The 19667-nt window shown below is 52.6% G+C and overlaps 7 protein-coding genes across 7 annotated transcripts; 3 read left to right on the top strand and 4 right to left on the bottom strand.

Annotated features, from left to right (window-relative positions):
* Positions 1-40: 40 nt before the first annotated feature.
* CLUP02_14367 (homoisocitrate dehydrogenase) lies at positions 41-1327 on the top strand (the record flags this gene model as incomplete). Its single annotated transcript, XM_049293296.1, has 2 exons — positions 41-206; positions 279-1327. The coding sequence occupies 2 exons, from the start codon at positions 41-43 to the stop codon at positions 1325-1327; spliced, it is 1215 nt and encodes a 404-aa protein (XP_049150442.1).
* A 685-nt stretch (positions 1328-2012) lies between these two features.
* Positions 2013-3309, bottom strand: CLUP02_14366 (uncharacterized protein; the record flags this gene model as incomplete). The annotated part of the gene is made up of 5 exons (XM_049293295.1): positions 2013-2082; positions 2140-2415; positions 2475-2825; positions 2874-3112; positions 3169-3309. The coding sequence occupies 5 exons, from the start codon at positions 3307-3309 to the stop codon at positions 2013-2015; spliced, it is 1077 nt and encodes a 358-aa protein (XP_049150441.1).
* Positions 3310-3492: 183 nt separating this feature from the next.
* On the top strand, positions 3493-7882 carry CLUP02_14365 (uncharacterized protein; the record flags this gene model as incomplete). Its single annotated transcript, XM_049293294.1, has 22 exons — positions 3493-3539; positions 3704-3798; positions 3848-3934; positions 4242-4292; positions 4386-4467; positions 4572-4594; positions 4662-4675; positions 4738-5199; positions 5236-5288; positions 5412-5463; positions 5525-5565; positions 5643-5716; positions 5765-5877; positions 6011-6085; positions 6158-6213; positions 6297-6356; positions 6437-6634; positions 6697-6960; positions 7194-7242; positions 7302-7490; positions 7558-7784; positions 7819-7882. 22 exons carry the CDS (start codon positions 3493-3495, stop codon positions 7880-7882), a joined length of 2376 nt encoding a protein of 791 aa, XP_049150440.1.
* Positions 7883-8416: 534 nt separating this feature from the next.
* Positions 8417-9634, bottom strand: CLUP02_14364 (uncharacterized protein; the record flags this gene model as incomplete). The annotated part of the gene is made up of 2 exons (XM_049293293.1): positions 8417-9410; positions 9465-9634. The coding sequence occupies 2 exons, from the start codon at positions 9632-9634 to the stop codon at positions 8417-8419; spliced, it is 1164 nt and encodes a 387-aa protein (XP_049150439.1).
* An 811-nt stretch (positions 9635-10445) lies between these two features.
* On the bottom strand, positions 10446-10658 carry CLUP02_14363 (uncharacterized protein; the record flags this gene model as incomplete). Its single annotated transcript, XM_049293292.1, has 1 exon — positions 10446-10658. The coding sequence occupies one exon, from the start codon at positions 10656-10658 to the stop codon at positions 10446-10448; it is 213 nt and encodes a 70-aa protein (XP_049150438.1).
* A 4637-nt stretch (positions 10659-15295) lies between these two features.
* CLUP02_14362 (uncharacterized protein) lies at positions 15296-15430 on the bottom strand (the record flags this gene model as incomplete). The annotated part of the gene is made up of 1 exon (XM_049293291.1): positions 15296-15430. One exon carries the CDS (start codon positions 15428-15430, stop codon positions 15296-15298), a length of 135 nt encoding a protein of 44 aa, XP_049150437.1.
* A 1634-nt stretch (positions 15431-17064) lies between these two features.
* CLUP02_14361 (major facilitator superfamily transporter) lies at positions 17065-18776 on the top strand (the record flags this gene model as incomplete). Its single annotated transcript, XM_049293290.1, has 2 exons — positions 17065-17750; positions 17813-18776. The coding sequence occupies 2 exons, from the start codon at positions 17065-17067 to the stop codon at positions 18774-18776; spliced, it is 1650 nt and encodes a 549-aa protein (XP_049150436.1).
* Between the last annotated feature and the right edge of the window lie 891 nt (positions 18777-19667).

Raw genomic sequence — 19667 nt, 5'->3', positions numbered from 1 at the left:
ACCACCAATTGGTCGCTCGCCGGATCGGCCCTCGGTGTGCATGGCCCGTACCTCCGATATCGACCGTGCAGGTGAGGTGGGCTTTTTTTTACTTTTGCGACTCATTCTCCTAGAGCTTCTGCTTCAACATTCCCTCATCCATCCGTCAAACCAGCACTTTGGACGCCAATTGACGCCCATCATGTCTGTCAGAACTCTTAGAATCGGTAAGACTATCTTTGAACAGGACAATTGACCTGTTTTCGTCCTGTAACCCACGTTAACACACTTACCCACAGGCCTCATTCCCGGTGACGGCATCGGCAAGGAGGTCATCCCCGCCGGCCGCCGCGTCCTCGAGGCCCTCCCCTCCTACCTCGGCCTCAAGTTCGAGTTCACCGACCTCAAGGCCGGCTTCGAGACCTTCGAGCAGACTGGCGCCGCCCTCCCCGACAAGACGGTTGAGATCCTCAAGAAGGAGTGCGATGGCGCCCTCTTTGGCGCCGTCTCTTCCCCGACCACCCCCGTCAAGGGCTACTCCTCCCCCATCGTCGCCCTCCGCAAGAAGCTCGACCTCTACGCCAACGTCCGCCCCGTCAAGACCGTCCTGACCGCCGCCAAGCCCATCGACATGGTCATTGTCCGCGAGAACACCGAGGACCTCTACGTCAAGGAGGAGAAGACGTACGACGGCCCCAACGGCAAGGTCGCCGAGGCCATCAAGCGCATCTCCGAAAACGCCTCCCACCGCATCGCCGCCATGGCCGGTGAGATCGCCCTCCGCCGCCAAAAGATCCGCGACGCCGGCGCCGCCAGCATCCACTCCCGCCCCCTCGTCACAATCACCCACAAGTCCAACGTCCTCTCCCAGACCGACGGCCTCTTCCGCGCCACCTCCAAGGCCGCCCTCGCCGACCCCCGCTTCGCCGGCAAGGTCTCCGTCGAGGAGCAGATCGTCGACTCCATGGTCTACAAGCTCTTCCGCCAGCCGGAGGACTACGACGTCATCGTCGCACCCAACCTGTACGGCGACATCCTCTCCGACGGCGCCGCCGCCCTCGTCGGCTCCCTCGGTCTCGTGCCCAGCGCCAACGTCGGCGAGGGCTTCGCTATTGGTGAGCCCTGCCACGGCAGCGCCCCGGATATCCAGTTCCAGAACATTGCCAACCCCATTGCCACCATCCGCTCCGCCGCCCTCATGCTCGAGTTCCTCAACGAGGAGACCGCTGCCGCCAAGATCTACGCCGCTGTCGATGCCAACCTCGAGGAGGGCAAGCTTCTCAGCCCCGACTTGGGCGGTACCGCCAAGACCACTGAGGTTATCGAGGATATTCTCCGCAGACTGTAAGGTGGTGGTGTGATAGTATTGGATGGAATTTTTTTTTATCTTGAGAGGCTAAACTCACGAGGACTGGATATGGCAGTCGGCGTGACGGTAGTTGCGCCTTTGATACCTACCATATTACCCAAAAGCAAATGTTTCTTGACTTGACTTTAGCCAGTGTTCTCTGGATGTGCATAACGCCGAAGTGAAAAGACGTCAAAGGGCTGGAAGGAGAACGGTTCGTTCTGCTGCTCCTCCACTTATCAAAATCTGAACAGGGCCGACTCGACAATCAGCGATTCCATATCGGTCCACAGTGGACATGGAATAAACTCACGAATAAACCACAACCACTCCAACCCTACCCCTATAGGCCGGAATCTTCGGATGGAAAGCAATGAGCGCCGTCTGAATGTGTCTATGACCTACTGGTGGACGTATTTACGCATGATTGGGTCCCGTAAGGGTTGCGAGTTCGAATTTGGTGGTCCTACATAATGCCACAGACAGCTCTTTTTTTTTTTGTATGTTTTGATATGATTCCCGAAGAACCTCAATTTGAAGGGAAGCACTACATGGACATGATTTGTTTGCAGAAAATCAAGAAAGTCTTGTATTAGGGGGCGTCTATGCCTTGTACGCAGCACGCAGTTCGTCTCTCTATGGACGAAGATGGGTATCATTTCTCACCAAAACCACATCGCACCAACTATCGCTCTTCCAAAAGCCCCTGTTTCTGTATCAAAGCTGCTCCGCTGTATTCCATTATCTCCAACTGCCTCATTGATGCAAAAAGTCGCGTAGCCAAAGAAGATCTGATGCCGCCTCAAGACCACTCGGACTTGCGCGGGTCGAATCTGCGGCAGTGACCACACTCGCAGATGAAGCCGTACTTGTAGTAGAGCACCGAAGGGTCTTGACCGTATGAGATCGTCAGCTCCTCGCCCTCTTCAATCACCCAGTCCCTGACAGTGAACACAAGAGACTCGTGACTGGCACGGTACTTGTAGTCAATCTTGGGCAAGCAGGAGTGGTTGAATCGGCCCGCGACGGCGAAAAGACCAGGCATGTTCCTCTTATTACCCGACTTGGATGGGACATATGCCGCGAAGCTGTCATTCAGTCAGGTTTAGAAAGTTGAAGAGAGAATAGGAAGGACCAGGTGACCTACGCGTTCGTGTTCCAGACCGCTTCCTCGTGAGTCTCGCCATCCCGGCCTTTGTGGCCAAACATGTCGTTCGCGATCAGGCGCTCCTTCTCCGGCAGGGATCTTACAGACGTGGTCACGTCTGCGTAAATTGCATGGTAGAGGGCCTTTTCGACGAGGATCTGGTCGCCCTGGTACAGCTTCTTACTCGCGAAAGCGCCCCAGCCAGCCGTAGGAGACTTGCGAACCTCGAAGAACTCATTCGAGAAGATTGACAGCCTCTCCTTGGTGCCGTGAGCGTTCTTGTAGGTTGTGAGAAGCGGCAGTTCAGCAGACTGAAGAAGGATCGGAGATTCGAGCTTGCCGAAGCCATTGCTTTGACTTGTTAGGATAGGTAGGTGATATTTGATGGAGGAGACTTACCCATGGTAAGGTCCTTCAGAAGTGACGCTGCTGGCGCTTGAGCCTTGCGACCAATCTACGTAATAGCCCTCCTCAAGTTCGTAGTCCTCGTCATCGTCATCATCATCCCCATTGTCATCACCGTCGACCACAATGCCTTGCGCAATGTAGACAGTCTTCCAAGTAATCTGAGAGTATGGAAGAGGGGCTAGAATTGAATCGATGAATGCCTGGAACTCTAGGAATTCAATTTTGATTCTCTGTATGTGATAGCTGTCAGCCCGGTCCTTCTATTTTTGGTCAAAGTCGCACTTACCTCGAACGGCTGGTTCTGGCTCAGGATGTCATTGGCCAATTTGGTTTCGACGGCAAGGTCGAGGACAGCATGAAGGCTGCATGTGTCGGTACGAAATTTGGTCCGGACTTGAAAGTTGATAAAAAAGTCGTCGCGGGCCATGACTTGTCTGTGATAATTAATCGCTCCAAGAGGGAAAGAATTAATGACCTCTATGGTAGGAATGAGGTATGTTGATGATGTAGGTGGGAAGTTCACACCCAATGTGATTCTGTGTACCGAATCCCTTAAATATGCTCTCTTGCGGTCGCTGTTGCTTTCTTTTTGGAGTAATTAAGGGAAAAAATGGTTGGTGATGTTGTTGTTGAAGGGAAGAAAGTAAAGCTTGCACTGTAGGTAGTTCCAAGAACTTAGTCTTGTTTGTGTGGTCGGTGTTGGGAATTGTTCTAGAGTGAACAAGGAGGATTAGAAGGAGAAGTAAAAGTTTTGGCTGCATAGAAACCATTTTCGTTAGCAAAATTTCAGTCGTAAAAATTTTGCTGCTCTTGTTGTTAAGCAATCATATCACGGTGTGTCAACATACCGAAAGAAACGTGTGCCAGGATTCACGTGAGGCGAATACACCGGCGGATATTCAGAAGCAGAAGCCTGGTGAAAACAAAAACAAAACAGGAGGTAATCAACAACCTCAATGTTGTAGAAGTCAAAGAAAACAGTTGCTTAGTTGTCCCTGTTTTGAAGCAAAAATCTCAAAAGCTGAGCAGAGGAGGTGAAGAATTAGTGAAGAGTGAGGAGCAAATTCTAATGGCAAAGCTGAAGTGAAATGAGGCCGTTAAGTAGCTTGGATGGCTTCATATTCAGCCCATTGTATTCGTTCCTTCCTTTCCTGATCTGATGGCCAAAGTTGGGAGGTACGACCCACCCGATGTTATGAGATTAATCCTCACGGCAGGGGCGAGCAATCGCAGGTGGTAGTCTCCCACTTCCTGTTTTATAAAGCTGAAACAAATACAACCATAGACACAGCTTGAGAGCCTCATAACTTCGCTTTGTTCAAAAAGTCTTCTTTATAAACCACAACTCCTTTCATATAGTTGTGGTGAAAGAACAGCAGGTATGGATCGTCTCTCAAGAAGGAGGGAACCGTGGGCTCGAAGTCAATCTGATAGGACTTTAAAGTCAGTCACCTTTCACTAAATCGATCATCTTGAGTACTGATGAGATCTGAGACTTTCTAGGATTACTCAAGGCACATGTTGCCAGCGAAGAGGTTTCCCGAATAATGATGGAGGGGCGTTCTCGTGGCCAGAGACTCAATAGGTCAACCAACCCGTTAAGGCAGTATCTTTGAGAACGAAGCCCTCAGAAGAAAGCCATGTCTCAGCACTTCGGATTCTTGTAACCTCATCTCTACTTCCTGCAAGTCTCGCTTGGAAAGGGCCTTTGAGTAGGTAGGTAGGCACATCCTCTTTATAGATGTCTTTCTCTTTATGTAACCACTGAATAGTCTTGAGTTGACGACAACGGAGTATGTAATAGCAACATGAACGAAGGAAAGAAACGCTGACAAAACAAGAAGCATTATGATAGTATGGCTATACAGTTGACTCATCGCCTGAAAGATCAACTTGGATGGAAATGCTTCAGCATATGTGGTTGAACCCAACCCGTCAGCTTGAGCCGTGCCGCCGTACCGATCCAGCCACTCGACTGCCACCCATCGGCCGGCCCAAACCCGCGTCAGCGTCTCCTGGTGTAGAGAAATGGCGTCCGAAAACTATGGCAGGCAAACAAGGCGACAAGCCAGGCACCGGCCGGCGCTACGCTCTGCATGTGTTACAACGCAAGCCCGGAACCGGAAGACGAGCCGATTGCGACAATGCTGCTGCTAAATGCAAGTGTTCATCCGTCAACCATGGCCCAGGCGTAACGTCGCAGATTTCAGCCAGCGCCCTCAACAAACCGGGCGTTGCTCCCGCGTTTCAAACAAACCGCAGGCAGGGAGCGCGCTCGGTCCAGGAGGTATTTGGCCTGAGCAGAAAGCCAAGCCTCGTGGGATTTCGAGAAACATTCTGACAGACACCGCAGATCAAACTTGCGTCTTTGGAAGAATATCAGCAAAGTGGTAAAGTTGCGCAAAGGTGAGGGACAATGTGAAGCAATAGTTCGCACGGTAGTGTGTGCTTATGACTGCTTTGGCTGCGCTTGTCAAACCCATTTGCCTGTCTAAGAAGGCACTTATCCATGTTGACTTACAATTCCAGAGAGAGAGAGAGAGAGAGAGGCCGTGGATCTGACGCTGCGACAATAAGCAAGGTTTCGACTTCTGAGGTCTAAAGCAATGAGTCACTTGTGTTCCGATATCCACAATGTCTAGATGCGCGTTCTTCGGGGAACCAGCCGGGAGGAAAACTTGACGTGTGCGTAAAGTACGACCCAATCGAGTCCGCCACGAGTTCTTTCGGGGCATTTGTTTCGCGCTTTGGCAGAAATAGTCCGGAGCTTATGCAAGGTCCTCCCGCCGGGAGTAGAAAAGACAAAGGTTTTTTGAAGTATGCAGGGACGGAGAGTAAGAGAAAAAAAAGAGGGCGCAAGAGAGACGCTTGGTGTCGCGTAGAGACGGAGGTATTGCCTCACGCCGGTGCATGGCTAAGTCAAGCGAAGCATCGACAGACGGACACATGTCTTGAGTCGAGCATCATGCCTGATGACGTACCGCAAGGGTTGAAGGTTCGTGATGGGGTCAAGCATGCGTGGAAAGCAAAGCAATGTGGATGCAATCTGATGAGAAACGTTGCGTGTCCTGTCGAAGCTTTGCCCTGCTTTGTTGGGATAGGGATAGGGCTGATTGATGACTGTCCAGCAAGAGTTGACAATGTCTAGGAGCATCCATGAAGACCTCGTCAAGTTCAAAGAAGGGAACATGAGGCGCAAGCGGGTGCGATGGAATTAGCCACACCAAGAAGCTGAGAGGGACGGGAGTTAAGATAGTCCTACATTGGCTGGCAAGTATGCGCACCGCCTCGTTGGGATCGATGATCGCACCGAAGGAGTGGAACATTCCACGTGAGGTCCGGAGCCGGTAGACCGGCGGGTGATTCCTCGACTCGGACCCTTCCATGCCGCCCACTTTTCAAACTCTTGGTCAGGAGTCGCATCTTATTCCTTCGCACTGCATTTTCCAAACTCGATGAGACGCCCTGTCGGCCGTTTAGCCCTTGAGTTTGAAGAGAGGGAAAAAAAAGTTCTTTCTCTCGGCACTGACACTTCTGGTCAACCCACAGACGAGCGAATTTTCTTGCACCCCGGGGCAGGGTTGGTTTAGAGTCTTGGTGAGCAGAAACGACAAGAAACTGTGCTGGTCTCCATTCCGTGGACTCTGGAGTCTATCCGAGCTTCAGCGTTGCAAAGAAAGCTTCTCCTCCGTCCGGCCCCGCGTGCCGGGAGACCCGTTAGCATGGTCAGCCATGCCCGAAGCTCACGCCTCGTTCGGTGACTGGGCGAAGACGCAGCCAGGTAGCAAAGCTCAATGTTTCTGCTGCCCTCTAGGAAGGGTTCCGGGTCCGATGTTCAGGCTCACTTCATCATTTATCGTTGCAACTTGTTAAAGTCACTGCCCGATTTTCCATGTGTTACCCTGGTCAACTCGCAAATGGTTCCTTTTGCCCGTCTTGTGCCCGGAAGGGGTGTATCATGGCCCATCTGGTTCGCTTCCTCTCCCACCCCCTTGGGTAGTCTTGATCCGCCAGGCTTCCACGTCCGATCATCGAACGCAGCTAGAAGGACCGGGTCTCACCAGGAACCCATGCCGCGGTGATCCTACTTCAGACGGAGAGCTACGCCCTCGGCCGAGTCTCAACAAGAGTGAAGCCCACATGCGCAGCAGGCACATGTCAAGTAGCTTGCCCCAATGCAATGCGCGAGCCTCTTTTTTTCTGTCTACACTTTTGCTCTTGTTGCGTTTCCCTTCTGCAACCAACATTCGTCCTTGCTTCGGCATTTCGTCATACGGTCCGATGGGATGCCATGCCATGCCATGCCCGTAGAACTTTCCTTCAGGGTGCAGCCCGCCGGGGAGATATACAAGCCATGGACGTCCCCGTCTCTTTCGAAAGGACGAGCTTTCGTTATCAACCATCCCATGATTGAATCAGTCCACTGTTATCAGAAGCATTACTCGCCTTCACTTGCAGTCTACACATAAGAATGAGCCTTTCTTCTCACTGGTCTGCAGCTACTTTATCACATTTTTCCAGCTTCAACCATCAGACTCATTGATCGCTCATCGCCAGCCGACTTGTCACCTCATTTTTCTCGGACCCATCATCTGTACATCAAGCAAGGTCTCTTTCAGGTAAATACATACCAACTCTTAGGACAGTAGAGCAAAGTACTCAACCTAGTCAATAGATCTCATCACAATGGACTACAGAAGCTCAAGTAGATCGAGCCGCTCAGGTTCTGGTCAGCAGTCAAGGCACCGAGACGCCAGCGGAAGACTCAACGAGGGCTCACATTACGTCAAAACCTCAAGTAGTGATCGATCACGCGAAGTTCCCCAGGGCCGCAGCGGCTACAACCGAACCCGCGAACATGGTCACGGTGTTTCACCGAAAGGCAGATCCGGATACAACTGAGTCCGGTATCGATCAACGCTGCCATTTTCTCTAGCAACTACAAGAAATCAGCAAGGATGAATGCAAATAGACTATACAAGAAAGGGTTCATGGGATAGATATTGGAGAGGAGGACACATTTTAAAACCAGAAGGGGGCAACCCATACGTAGAATCAAAACGGTGATTTCCAACAATGCAGGCAGGGAAAATCAGTATCAATAGAAGTTCCGATTGAGTCAAGACTATTCCAAGTATCAAGGACCACTTCCCAGTCTAACAATACAGTATTTCCTACCCCTCGAATCCCACTGAAGTCCTGTTTTCCTCCAGTTTCCCCCCAATTTGAGAGCGTTTTTTTCCAATCAAAGTCAATCAAGAAGCATTAACGACCCACCAATGCTGCAACCAACCTTACATGCTGGACAAGAATGGAAACAAAAGACCAGCCGGCCGGGAGCATGAAATGCGCTTCCAATAAAGCCGAGTAACGACAAAAAAGCCATCCCATCAGGCTGAGCCCAGAACACCAATGAAGAAGAAACCACCCTAACAAGTTATGGCAAATAGCCACACCGACAACCAAATTCAGGCTAGACAGACAAGCATCTCAACTCTCACAAACATTTGTGGAAGCACGTCTATGTCTAGGCATCACACCGGAGGTCTGAAAGCACTCTTCACGAGACAGTGCTCACACTCAATGTACGACTCATTCGACGGCACCCAGTGCAGACGCCGACAGTCACAGACCGACCACCTCTCTTCCGTCAGCGACGTGATGAGCTTCCTCTTCTCATACAGACCGTCTCTAACACCGCATTCGATACAGAAGCGGCGTAAGAGACCTTCCCCATTCCGCAGTGTCGGAAGCCTCGACTGCTCCTTGTCACCATCGGCTTTGCCGGCGTACCGCCCGACGATACAACCTTCAGACGACACGACAAAGTAGTCGGGCAGCTTCTCAAAGGCGGCCTCAGGCTTGATCGTGTGGCAGCGATAGCAACCGTACCCCTTGGGTGAAGCTGCAGTACCACCAGCCTCCTGAGACTTATCCCTTGTTGTAGAGTTCCTCCTGCCGTCTCCTTTACCCTTACTTTCTTCCTTCTCCGGCCACGCGCAGATCTTGGGGAACTTTCCTTCAGCGTGGATGATGAAGGCCGTCTTGCAGGAGTCGGATGCGTACCACGACTGGTAGCCCTGGGTGCGCCAGTATGGCCCTCCATGTAAGGAGTCCCAGTCGACTTGGTCGAGAATCCGGTCTCGGAGGGCAGGGCACATGTCCTGGAAGAAGTGGGAAAAGTCATTGTATGGCCTGGGGAGAGTTGATCTCGAAAGGGCGGAGAAGGCGACGATTGGCGTAGGCGGACTAGATCCGGTTACAGATGCCTGGGTTGGGCTGGATGTCTGGCTTCGTTTTGGTGGTGTAGACGTTCGTCGATGACTTGGGAGGTTACTGAGGAGCCTCGGGCGTCTTGGAATGGGTGTAATGGATGGGTCTGAGGCTATGCGACGTCTTGGGGCAGCAGTCGAGCGACGTCTTCTAGCTTGGTGTTCGGCGGCTGAGAGTGCCATGTTGAAGGTTGTTAGATTTTCGGACGATGTTGTTTCTCTTGATTGATTCGATTGCTCCTTTCGAGTAGACGTTCTTGTAAGCGTTAGGTTCAAGATAACTTTCATAGACTGAACCAGGCAAACCTACGAGTAGGAGTTTACGAGAATGTCGAGACTGAGAAAAAGTTCAACAAAATTTCGTGTCAGATGGGATGAAGATTCATATGGCAGATCGGAAGGATTTCGAGGTGTAGCCCCGGTCGTCTGGTTCTTATACACTGCCTGGGAGATCCAGATGCTTGGATATTGAATTTGCATGAAGGACGGGATGCCAGGCCATATGAACAAGCGTCACGACGAAGCAAGGAGGAAAGAGGATGAGGAGGAGCCAAGCAAGGGCTAACAAGCGTACCCTGCACCTCCAACAAGAGAAGGAGACGAACAAGCACGCGCAGCAGCGGCTACACACCTGACAAGGGGAAGGGGGTATAAGTCTTGCAACTTGCAGATAATGTATTTCAAAGTGAGAAGTGGGCGATTCACTTACCTCTTTGGTTCATCAAGACTTACCGTAGCAACCTATTGCCAACGGCAAGACTCGAAAGTCTTGAACTCCATCCCATTCGTACCCTGCCTTCTCATGTCTTTCTGCTTCTTCCTACGTCCCGACCATCGGTCATTAGAGGAACCTTAACCATCTCATTCTCGTCTGCCATCACTCTTGACACCACTATCAGCCCGTTCCCGTCGGGACAAGAATCTGCACACAAACACGGCTGCCCGAAAAGCACCATGACATCCGCGGCTCCTCGGAGTCTCGATTCTTGTTGGTCGACTAGACGAGGGGACATTGCCTCAAGGCCTATCGCAGGCTCTGATATCCTCACCGGCCGGACCAGGGTTTCCCTGCAGTTGCAGATCGAAAGAGGCACCTAGACTAGCTAGACGCCATATCCAGACTGAGAGATTTTGACGGCACCATGGCACCATGGCACCAAACCACACGCAGGGGACGGGTGGAGGATGAAGAGGAGAAGGGGATCCAGGCCTGGGTGAATACTTATTTGCCCTGCAGTGGCGTCATGCCAGAGAGGGAAGAAGTGGAGAGATGGGAGGGGGCTTTCACTTGTTAATTGGCATGAGGGAAAAGCAAAGATGGACGGACGTTCGAGTTTCTCGTAGGCCGTGGGAGACTGTGGTAAGGTCTTGCACCAACAAGCGTGTTGCACCTTGCAAGGGGGGGTGTTCGACCAGGTTCTGGGGCTCCTAGCAGCCCGGGTTTTGGGACCGCATCTCTGTTGGCGGTTCCCAACTTCCTGGAAGTCTGATTTGAACACGGCATGGAGAGACGATGGGGGGTGGTGGGCTTGTCCAGGACTGGACAAGTTGCACAATAGGGCTGGTCATGTAATACCATCAACCTTCCGCTCACCAGTAACATATATCCACTTCAAAGCGGACACTCTCCGTCGCATCGGTCTAGACAGCGTCTATCATTCGAGACCTACATTAGGTAGAATATGCTTAGAGCAAGTTGCACTCAAGTTGAATTGCAGCTGTTTCTTTCCAAAGGGGATCAAGGGCGCGATCTTTCCAAGACATTATCGTCCAGCATACCTACTGAGGTTTCGGAAGCGGATCTGGAACACTACCTGCCCTCCTCTGCATCAAAGACATGTCTTCCCAAATAGGTAAACAATGTCGTTGATGGTGACAGGGGGAGGCGAGTGATGCCTGACGGGTCTCACGAGTCACACATTGACAAGCCAGCCCAACGCCACGAATCGCGAGGGCGGAATTGCGGATGGGGATATGCAACCTGCACAACCGTTTGTAAGTCGCGCATCATATCCTTCAACCACGTTCCCCCGTCACATTGTATACTGGTATTACACAACAAAGAGGTAGAGGCAGAGGCAGAGGCAGAGGCAGAGGACGGAAGCTCCCCCGCTCCACTGCGGTCGACAATTATGACCAGCCGCTCGAATCGCTGACGGTGCGCCCAGAGCAAACTGCATACGAGAGCGGAAGAAGGGAGATTACACGACGTAGCATCTGGTGTGATAAGTGTGACGACCCAGCGTGTCGGTTCCGGCGTGCTGGAATTTATTCAAATTCCTGAACGTGCCGCCTCCAACAACCTGGTGAAAAGTAGAAATGAGGTGAGTTGGGACGGGGGATCGGAACCCGCCCTTCCCTCCCCCTGCACGTTCGGCCGCGGGTCGAGGTCCTTCTGTCTCGACTCTCTCTTTCGGAGTCTCTCCCCTCACAGCCCTGCTCCCCTTGTTAGCGCTGGTCGCAAAGCCGCAAACAAACAAGCGGGAACGACGTTGGCGATGCTGGTCTTTTTGCAAATGCCCTGAGTAGGCATCGATCCAACAACCTACCCCGGTCTCTCCTCGTTGGCAGGACAGGGGTTTGGTTGGAACCGTTGCAACCGTGCAACCAACATCGAAAACAAGGGTTGGTCAAGGCGCTTCGCCCTTGAACATATGTATCCACATCCTCCGGGGGCCCTCGAGGCGTACATCCGGAGCTGGAGATTTGTGTTCCTGGATCTTGGGCAACAAACGAGGTTTTGACTCTTGGATACTTGATCTACTCACCTTCAAATCTATCCTCAACACTCATTAGAAGAAGCTAAAGGAGTACGGAGGACCACGGACTTGGAGGCTCTCCTCCTCGGTTCAAGAGCCCGCCTCCCCGATGACAATACGCTGCTACTGGGGGAGATATCCATAGGAGGAACGATTGAGCGGGAAGCTTGTCGACAACCTTGCCAAAAGACCACCTCCCTTCTCTCTCATTGTATTTGTGTTTTCCTCTTCCTCGGAGATATTGAGTAGTCTCGGAGACGTTGTGCAACCCTCCCCCATCCCACCATCCTCCCAGCGTCATGTACATCCGATAACCCGGAAGATACCTGCAAGCTTCGATCTGGAGATGTTGGTGGGCATCTGGCTCGCTCGCTCGCTCCCTCCTCTTCTTCCTCTTCTTACCTTTCTTGGTCCGTGATCCCCCAAACCACCTACTATACCCTCTTCCAACCGATAGCATGATAGCATGATTTCTGCTCGAATGTATCTGTTTGCTTCCCCTTCCCAAATCCCGACCCATGCCCAGAGGCCGTACGGGCGCCGCGGTCTCGGCCGTTGACGAATCTGGCCACCTGAGCCGAATCATCGCGCGCGGACTGCGCTCCGTGATCCTTGGAGTTGATTGCTCTTTGATTCGGTATTACTCGCTTTGCCGCTGGCGAACATCTTCTCGGTTATGGCATTGGCGAGTCGACTACGCAATCCATCGACTGTGATCAATGTACCGATGTATGAGTGAGAGCGTGTGGGCAGTGTGCGCGTGTGCAAGACTTTTGGTCAAAGTTACGAACACTGCATCTTGGTTCGTCTAAGTCGACCGGGGAACTCGAGTATAAAAAGAATAAAGATTTAGTGCAATCGCCCCTCTCTCTTAGTCTTCGCAGATGAGGTGTGATGATTTAGATGACCCCCGTTCTGCGGGCCGATGAGCGGGCGCGGGCTGAGTTTCCCCTTCAGGCCGAGAACCCCGTCCCCGGCCCCTCCCCTCCCCCCCCTCTCTCCTCTCTTCCGATCTCGAGTTCGTCCGCTATTCCGCACAACGTAAGCTCGCTAGGAGCTTCCCGTTGCATTAATTCAGATGCGTTGAGATTGTTTTATTGACAGGGGTGTGGGGGAGAGAGGAGAGGAGTCAAAGGATTCAGACTGCGCAAAGGCTTGAGAGAAAGAGCGGGTGGGCTGGAAGAAGAGACCGGGGAGAAACCGGCATAGCTAAGTGAAGTGAATGTGTCAGCGATTGTTTGCTTCTTTTGTGGACATGTATATCCATGGATTTGTTGGTATACGAGATGGTAAGCACCTTGTTACTCCTGCTGCGTTTCCTTACGGCAAGCCGCAGCTCATTTTAGTCACAAGACCTCTCCCCGCGGCGCGACTCGGCGCGAGGCCGCGTGTGTGAAACCGCGGCCGGGCCTGATCTAGATCATGGACAGCGGAGGCCTTGATGTCGATCCGTCGCGATGTTACCATTTCGAGTCAATATTGCCAGTCGAGGCCAGAGCCAGAGACGATCGACGGGCCAATTTCTTTACCTACCAACGTATGCCTTTCTTGGTGGACAAATACCAGACTGGGCATCGTCGAGGTGCCACATGAGCATGGCCGATCCATCATCTCCCGCCGGGACGATACATTGCCGTGAGAGGGAGTTAGATATCAGTCAGCTCGCCCGGCAAAAGGTCAAGTTCTGCCGGAACCCAAGATCCAGCTCACCGGTTGTGTTCCGGTAGAGGATGCGGACAATGGGATTACGAGAGTCCATTAAAAACGGTCCGATACAATGACACCTCACACCTCACATTTGGCGCCTGTTGGTCATGTTGGAACTTGAACATTGTGTTGGTTGGGCCACAGTTGGGCTGTTGGACCAGGCCACTGTGACTTTGTCACACGTCTCTCTCCCCTTCCATTTGTTCATTTACCGCTCTTCAGCCCAAAACAACAGGAACGGGGGGACATGGTCGGATTCGGTATTCCGGTTTAAGCGCTCAGCAGCCCGATAGCGTATGCGGCGGTGGTTATGATCAACACGAGTGCGTCACGTTGCCCGCACGTGTCGTTCTCAAACTAGCAGGACTCGGCTAGGAAGCGATCAGCCTGGAGATGGTCGAGGGTGAGTGATGAGTCCGTCGGGATGATCATGTCTTCAGATTATTGCGGTGATTCCAAGCAATGGTTACCAACAGAGCGAAGAAGCAACGATGTGCTATGTTAATGAATGCTCTATGGCGTGTTGGACACTAAACGGGGCCAAACTAGGCGCAAGCAGATGAAAGAAATGAGAAAGTTGGTGACGAAGGCGTCTGGTTGGTCCCAATCTCAATCAGTTCACCCGAGGCAGATAACTGATGAGTCCCGACGGCATTTGCTGCAGAATATGTTGATTGAACCAAAGCAAATCAGAAGTGGCGAGCGCCATGTGAGCTTCGGTGAACAGTTTGAACAGTTGAGGAATTTGAAGATATGCGTCGGGGGAATCCACCATCTAGGAGGTTCGACAACCTAGGGAATAAACATGACATCAAATCGTAGTCCAAGAGAAAGAAAGTGGCCTTTGGAAGGGGAAAAGCCCTCTGGCAGTCCCACGGCCTAGTGCAATAAGACTGTATACCATCAGGAAGACTAGCCAAACAGCATCGGGGAGATCAATAACAGTGTAACAGTGCTCCGTGCCACTCGGAGGTAAGTAGTACACGGCCGGGCTATCCCAGGCTACCCGCGGCGCGGCGCGGCGGCAGCTAGCCGGATCGATCCGGGTTTCCACCACCAGTCTCGGAGGCGGCGCACATCGACCGGGGACCAACGGCATCTTCCGGCCGGTAAGGGCATGTCCCAGTCTCCTTCCTTACATCCAACCGACACTCTTCGCCTCTCTTCTAGGCGTGAATGGAAATAGTTGAAGAAACACACGTTTGGGCACTTCGCCGAACGGATCATACGTTAGGACGTGTGTACGTCTTTGAAAACACGTGTCGCGACAGACGGTTGGGCCCCAGTTCCTGGTCGTTATTTGCTGAATACGACAAAAAGAATGATACGCGCCATCGGCTTTGTCGAATTCGCGCCGTTGGGTGATGGAGAAGTAAGAAAGAGTTTCTGCCGACTTCGAACGCGCGTTCGTGTTGCAAAAGCCAGGGATCAATCAGGAACCGGAGAGGAGAGATGGGATTTTGAGTTGAGGGAAAGGCTTGTTACCAAGCAGCGATTGATTGTCAGATGCTTTTCGCTGCCGCGAGGGGGGAAAGACGAGCACCTCGGAAACCCCCTCGAAAGAAGAGACGATCGTTCGATAACTGGGAAGATGAGAAAGGCAAACTAGTACTGATGATTCTTACCATTTTGTAGACTCTTTGCGAAATTGTCAACTTCATCACCCGCTCACTCATCAGGAATGCGCTCTATCCAACCTGGCTGTTTGCGCCGGGTACCATCGCCCAACACCATTGCCGACGAGAGCAGAGAGAGCAAGATGATTGAGGGTCAAACCGCATGAGTTACAGGCCTCTACGCTCTCGAACATGGGATCGCTCCCCAATCGGAAGTCTTCCAGCGTCCGAACAATGTTGAGAAGGGGTGATTTCGCGAGCTTCGGTGTCCCAAGCTCCTCGTTCGTTCCTGAGCCGCGGCGTCCGTCCCAGTATTTACACTTTCATGTCTTGCGAGTCAAGCTCAATTTGGCTGAGTTCCCGGCGGGAGGGTGCGACCAGCTCAAGGTCCAGCTTCGTAACTGCAAATGAAATAGATGTTGGAGTGAGCCTTGCTGTGCCGGCTCATCCGTTCCTCTTCAATAGTTTCATTCTTCGTACCCATTATCTAAGCGTCGTTTGAATCTTCTTAATTGCGCGACAACTGACAGCGCACCCGTTGTCCTATTTAGGAAATTTAAATGCCCACAATCAAAAGGAAGCGCCGATCCCTAAATAAGAAGCTGGGTAATAGAGAACCGGCCTGATGGAAGCCCCGTGCTTATTCTTTGGAACACCCAACCTCAACTGTCAACTTCCCCGTCTTACGGAGAACAAGTCCGAGAGGACTTTTGTATCCGTTAAGAAGAGACAAAACGCGTAATTGATCCTTCCAGACACTATCTGGAAAGTGACGTGGTTTTCCTTTTGTTGTCGCCAGCCCAACTGTCCAATGTCCGGGGCACGCAAGTTATCGAGCCTATGAGATCGTAGTATGCGACATTGCTGACCTTGCAGCGAGCCGCAATTCGCACTCTTTTGCAACTTTTTTGCGTTTGATGACGGCACAGCTGCGTGGTGCGTGTCTCTTCTCCCTCCTTTCCTCTCTATCTTCCTCTCTTTCCTTTCCTTCCGGAGCTCAATGTCCGCGCCATCGCGAGAGATAACGACAGCACACACACACACACACACACACACACACACACACACACGCAACCCTTGAAGAGTCGATCCGTCGCGTTTCCTTCTCACTCATTCTTTACCAATTGCTCCGTTTCTTTCTATTCTTTTTGTTTTCTCCTACCCATGTCGTAAGCACGTCATCCCGCCAATTATCGAAATCACGACCTGTACCCAAAGTCCCAACCCCTACCGCCCTATGAATCCCAATACCTATCCCAAACAGGCAAAAAAAAGGGGAATAGCTGCACTCTTCCTCCCATCCTCCAGCAAACGCACGTCGTCACGTCAGACGCAACAACCCAGACAACGCAAGACCGCATCCGGCAGCAGCAGCAACACGCAGCTCGCATAATCAAGAATCGCATTTTATTCTGTCCGTCTTACACTCAGAACGCGTATGCTACTATCGCAGGGAGGGCCCCCGTTCCAGAACTCTGCGCGTGTCTGAGAGCCCAGTCCAGACCCCGTCAAACCCCCAATTCGCATCGGCAATAAACTGGCATCTCATCCCAGGGATAAGATTGTACTCTGCAGCTACATATACATCTTGGAGTCTCCTCTTTATCTTCCCTTTTCTGCTTATCTCTTGACTACCCACACCTCGGCATTTCGCGCCATTGCTATATGTTGAGGATACCGGCTGTGGCATACCGGAAATCCTGTGCGCCTTCATCTCGCATATAACAACGGCCAGACCTCATCGTTACACAGATCTTCGCAACTCGATTCCGACACTGCTCATCCACAGAAACCAACTCACAAGGACGGCAACCGTATACACTTCAAGATGCGGTCCCGCGCCGAAAACTCAGACGAAGACACCGTCGTCGACGACGCCGGCTCTCCAAGATCGTCCACAGACTCATCAACAGAGTCGACCCCCCTCTTCGCAACCTCTTCCTCAACACCACCCAACAAGAGACCAGCAACAGGCCGCAGCAGAACAGACTCCCTCCTCGCCGCAGCAACCCAGCTCCACGTCCCCAAACTCCACAACGCAGACGCCATCGTCGCGACCTTTGTCACAATCATCCTCCTCGGCGCCGGCTTCGGCGGCCTCTGGACCATCCCCACCACCCGCAAAGTAGAAGACATCGTCTGCCGGCAGTACTACGGCGTCCTCTACACCCAGGACGCCATCGACGAGTCCAAGTGCAAGGAGGACGAGATCCAGAGCGAGGTGGCCATGATCTTCGCCGTCTACAGCGCGCTGCAGGCGTCCATTGGTGCCGTGTCCGCGTTTCCGTGGGGGATCGTGGCGGACCGGCTGGGGAGGAAGCAGGTTTTTTCGTTGGCGGTGCTGGGCCAGATGCTGGATCAGGCGTGGTTTCTCGTCGTGTGTGCGTTTCCCAAGGTGATTCCGCTCAAGGCTTTGTGGGTTGGGCCGTCGATGTTGCTCGTTGGCGGGGGCAACGCCGTGTTATCTGCCGTCGTCTTCTCGATGCTCTCTGATGTTACGACCTCGGAAAATAGGTTCGTCCCTTTCCTTGATATTCCCTTTACCGTATGTACAACCCCACTAACACGCCGAACAGAGCCAAGAAGTTCATGGCCGTCCACCTGGCCTCCATGATAGGAAACCTCTGCGCTCCCGCCATCGCAGGCTGGATGATGGAACGAACCGGCCCTTGGCCCGTAATGTGGCTCGCCTACGCCGGCTTCGCGACCCTCCTCTTCACAATCCACCTCGTCCCGGAAACCAAACCTCCCGCCGCCAAAGTCTCCTCAGACCCCATCGCCGACTCCCCCGAAGCAGACTTCCCCGTCATCGGCACAATCCAACACACCTTGGCCCGCCTCAAAGAATCCATCGCCCTCCTCAAGAACCCCTCCCTCGTAATCCTCATGGTCGCCACCCTAAGCTCCTACCCAGTCGTTATGTCAACCTACCAATTCATGACAATCTTCGCCTCGAAGCGGTACCACGTCTCCCTCTCCCAAACAGGCTACCTCTCCTCCCTCTACGGCTTCGGCGTCTTCCTCACCATCGTCGCCGTCCTCCCCGCCCTCTCCAAGCTCCTCGCCTCCGCCAGAGCCCCGAAACCGCTACGCTACGCAGACGACCACGAGCGCGACCTCTTCCTAGGCCGCCTCTCCTCCGTCGCCCTCCTCCTCGGCGCGCTGACCATGTCCGCGTCCCCGACCATCGGCGCCTTCATCGGCGGCCTGGCGATCCTGGCGCTGGGTTCCGGGTGGGGGAGCTACGTGCGGAGCCTCTGCGCCGTGTACGTTGACGCGGCACACCGCACGCGGTTGTATTCCATCATCTCGCTCGTCGAGACGGCGGGGCAGACGTACACGCAGCCTATGCTTGCTGGCCTGTTTAGTCTGGGGATGAAGCTTGGCGGGGCGTGGATCGGGCTGCCGTATCTCGGCGTCGCTGGGTTCTGCGTCGCTGCTTTGGGGTTGCTTCTCATGGTTAGGCTTCCGCCTGCGGAGGGTAAGGGGGCGCATGCGATGGGGGATGATGGTGAAGATGTTGGTGCGGGTGCTCAGTAACGATGGCTTCCTTTTTTTCCTTTTGTTGGCTTTTTTTGTGATTTTGTAAGAATTGGCGAGAATTAAGATACCAAGACGTAGATTGTGTAGATCCCAGCACTTGAGCCTGGGAAAGAAATTCGAGAATAGAGAAGATTTGCAATACTCCCCTTGAAGACTGCCTTGAAGAAGTGTGTCAAGCTGTTGGCGGTAGACCCCGGAGAGATTCCATAGGAGCCTGTCGTCTGCAAGAACAAGATTGGCGCAAGCTCTAGGAATGTCGTCCGCGTGAAAGCCGGCATTCAACGGCATCAGGTGGTGTAACCTACTTCCCGTAGAACAATTGATGAAAAGAAAAGGATTCAGATGCGTTTTGGCGGTAGCAAGATCGCGGTCTCCATCATTTTGAATGGTGATCTGCTCGACACGAGTCCTCTTTCCCAACGGCACTCTTGATTCACGGCGACCCTTAAATATATAGAATAAAAATATTCAATGAGTCGCAGGCATGCGTTTGACGACGTACTACCGACGAATCATCGGATGAGAATCCGCCGTATTGTCGCAGTCGATATGGAGCTCCTTGATACTGAGCAGCATAGCACTAGCTTTACAAAGTGCAAAGGGGGGGGGGGGGGGGCGATGTTTCTATACTAGGTCTAACTTAACCCAGCTTACTTCTACGAAACCAACTGTCCAAGACTGAAGATACCAAAGAAAGGAATCATGTATCAACCAAATGAGAACTCAACATTCATATCGTCAACACTGACTTTTCCTCCCTCACTATCCCCGCCTCAACCTCCAGCGTTCGACGTATCCCCAGAGACTCGCACCTTGCTGCGGAACCCTCAGGCAGCGATGGGACATACTCCTCTACCGTACATCTTCAACGCCGTAAGAGGGTGACTG

Source organism: Colletotrichum lupini, chromosome 7 (genome assembly GCF_023278565.1).
Source record: "Colletotrichum lupini chromosome 7, complete sequence".
In the NCBI taxonomy this organism is placed as follows: Eukaryota; Fungi; Ascomycota; class Sordariomycetes; order Glomerellales; family Glomerellaceae; genus Colletotrichum; species Colletotrichum lupini.
This window is presented reverse-complemented; position numbering and strand designations above follow the sequence as displayed.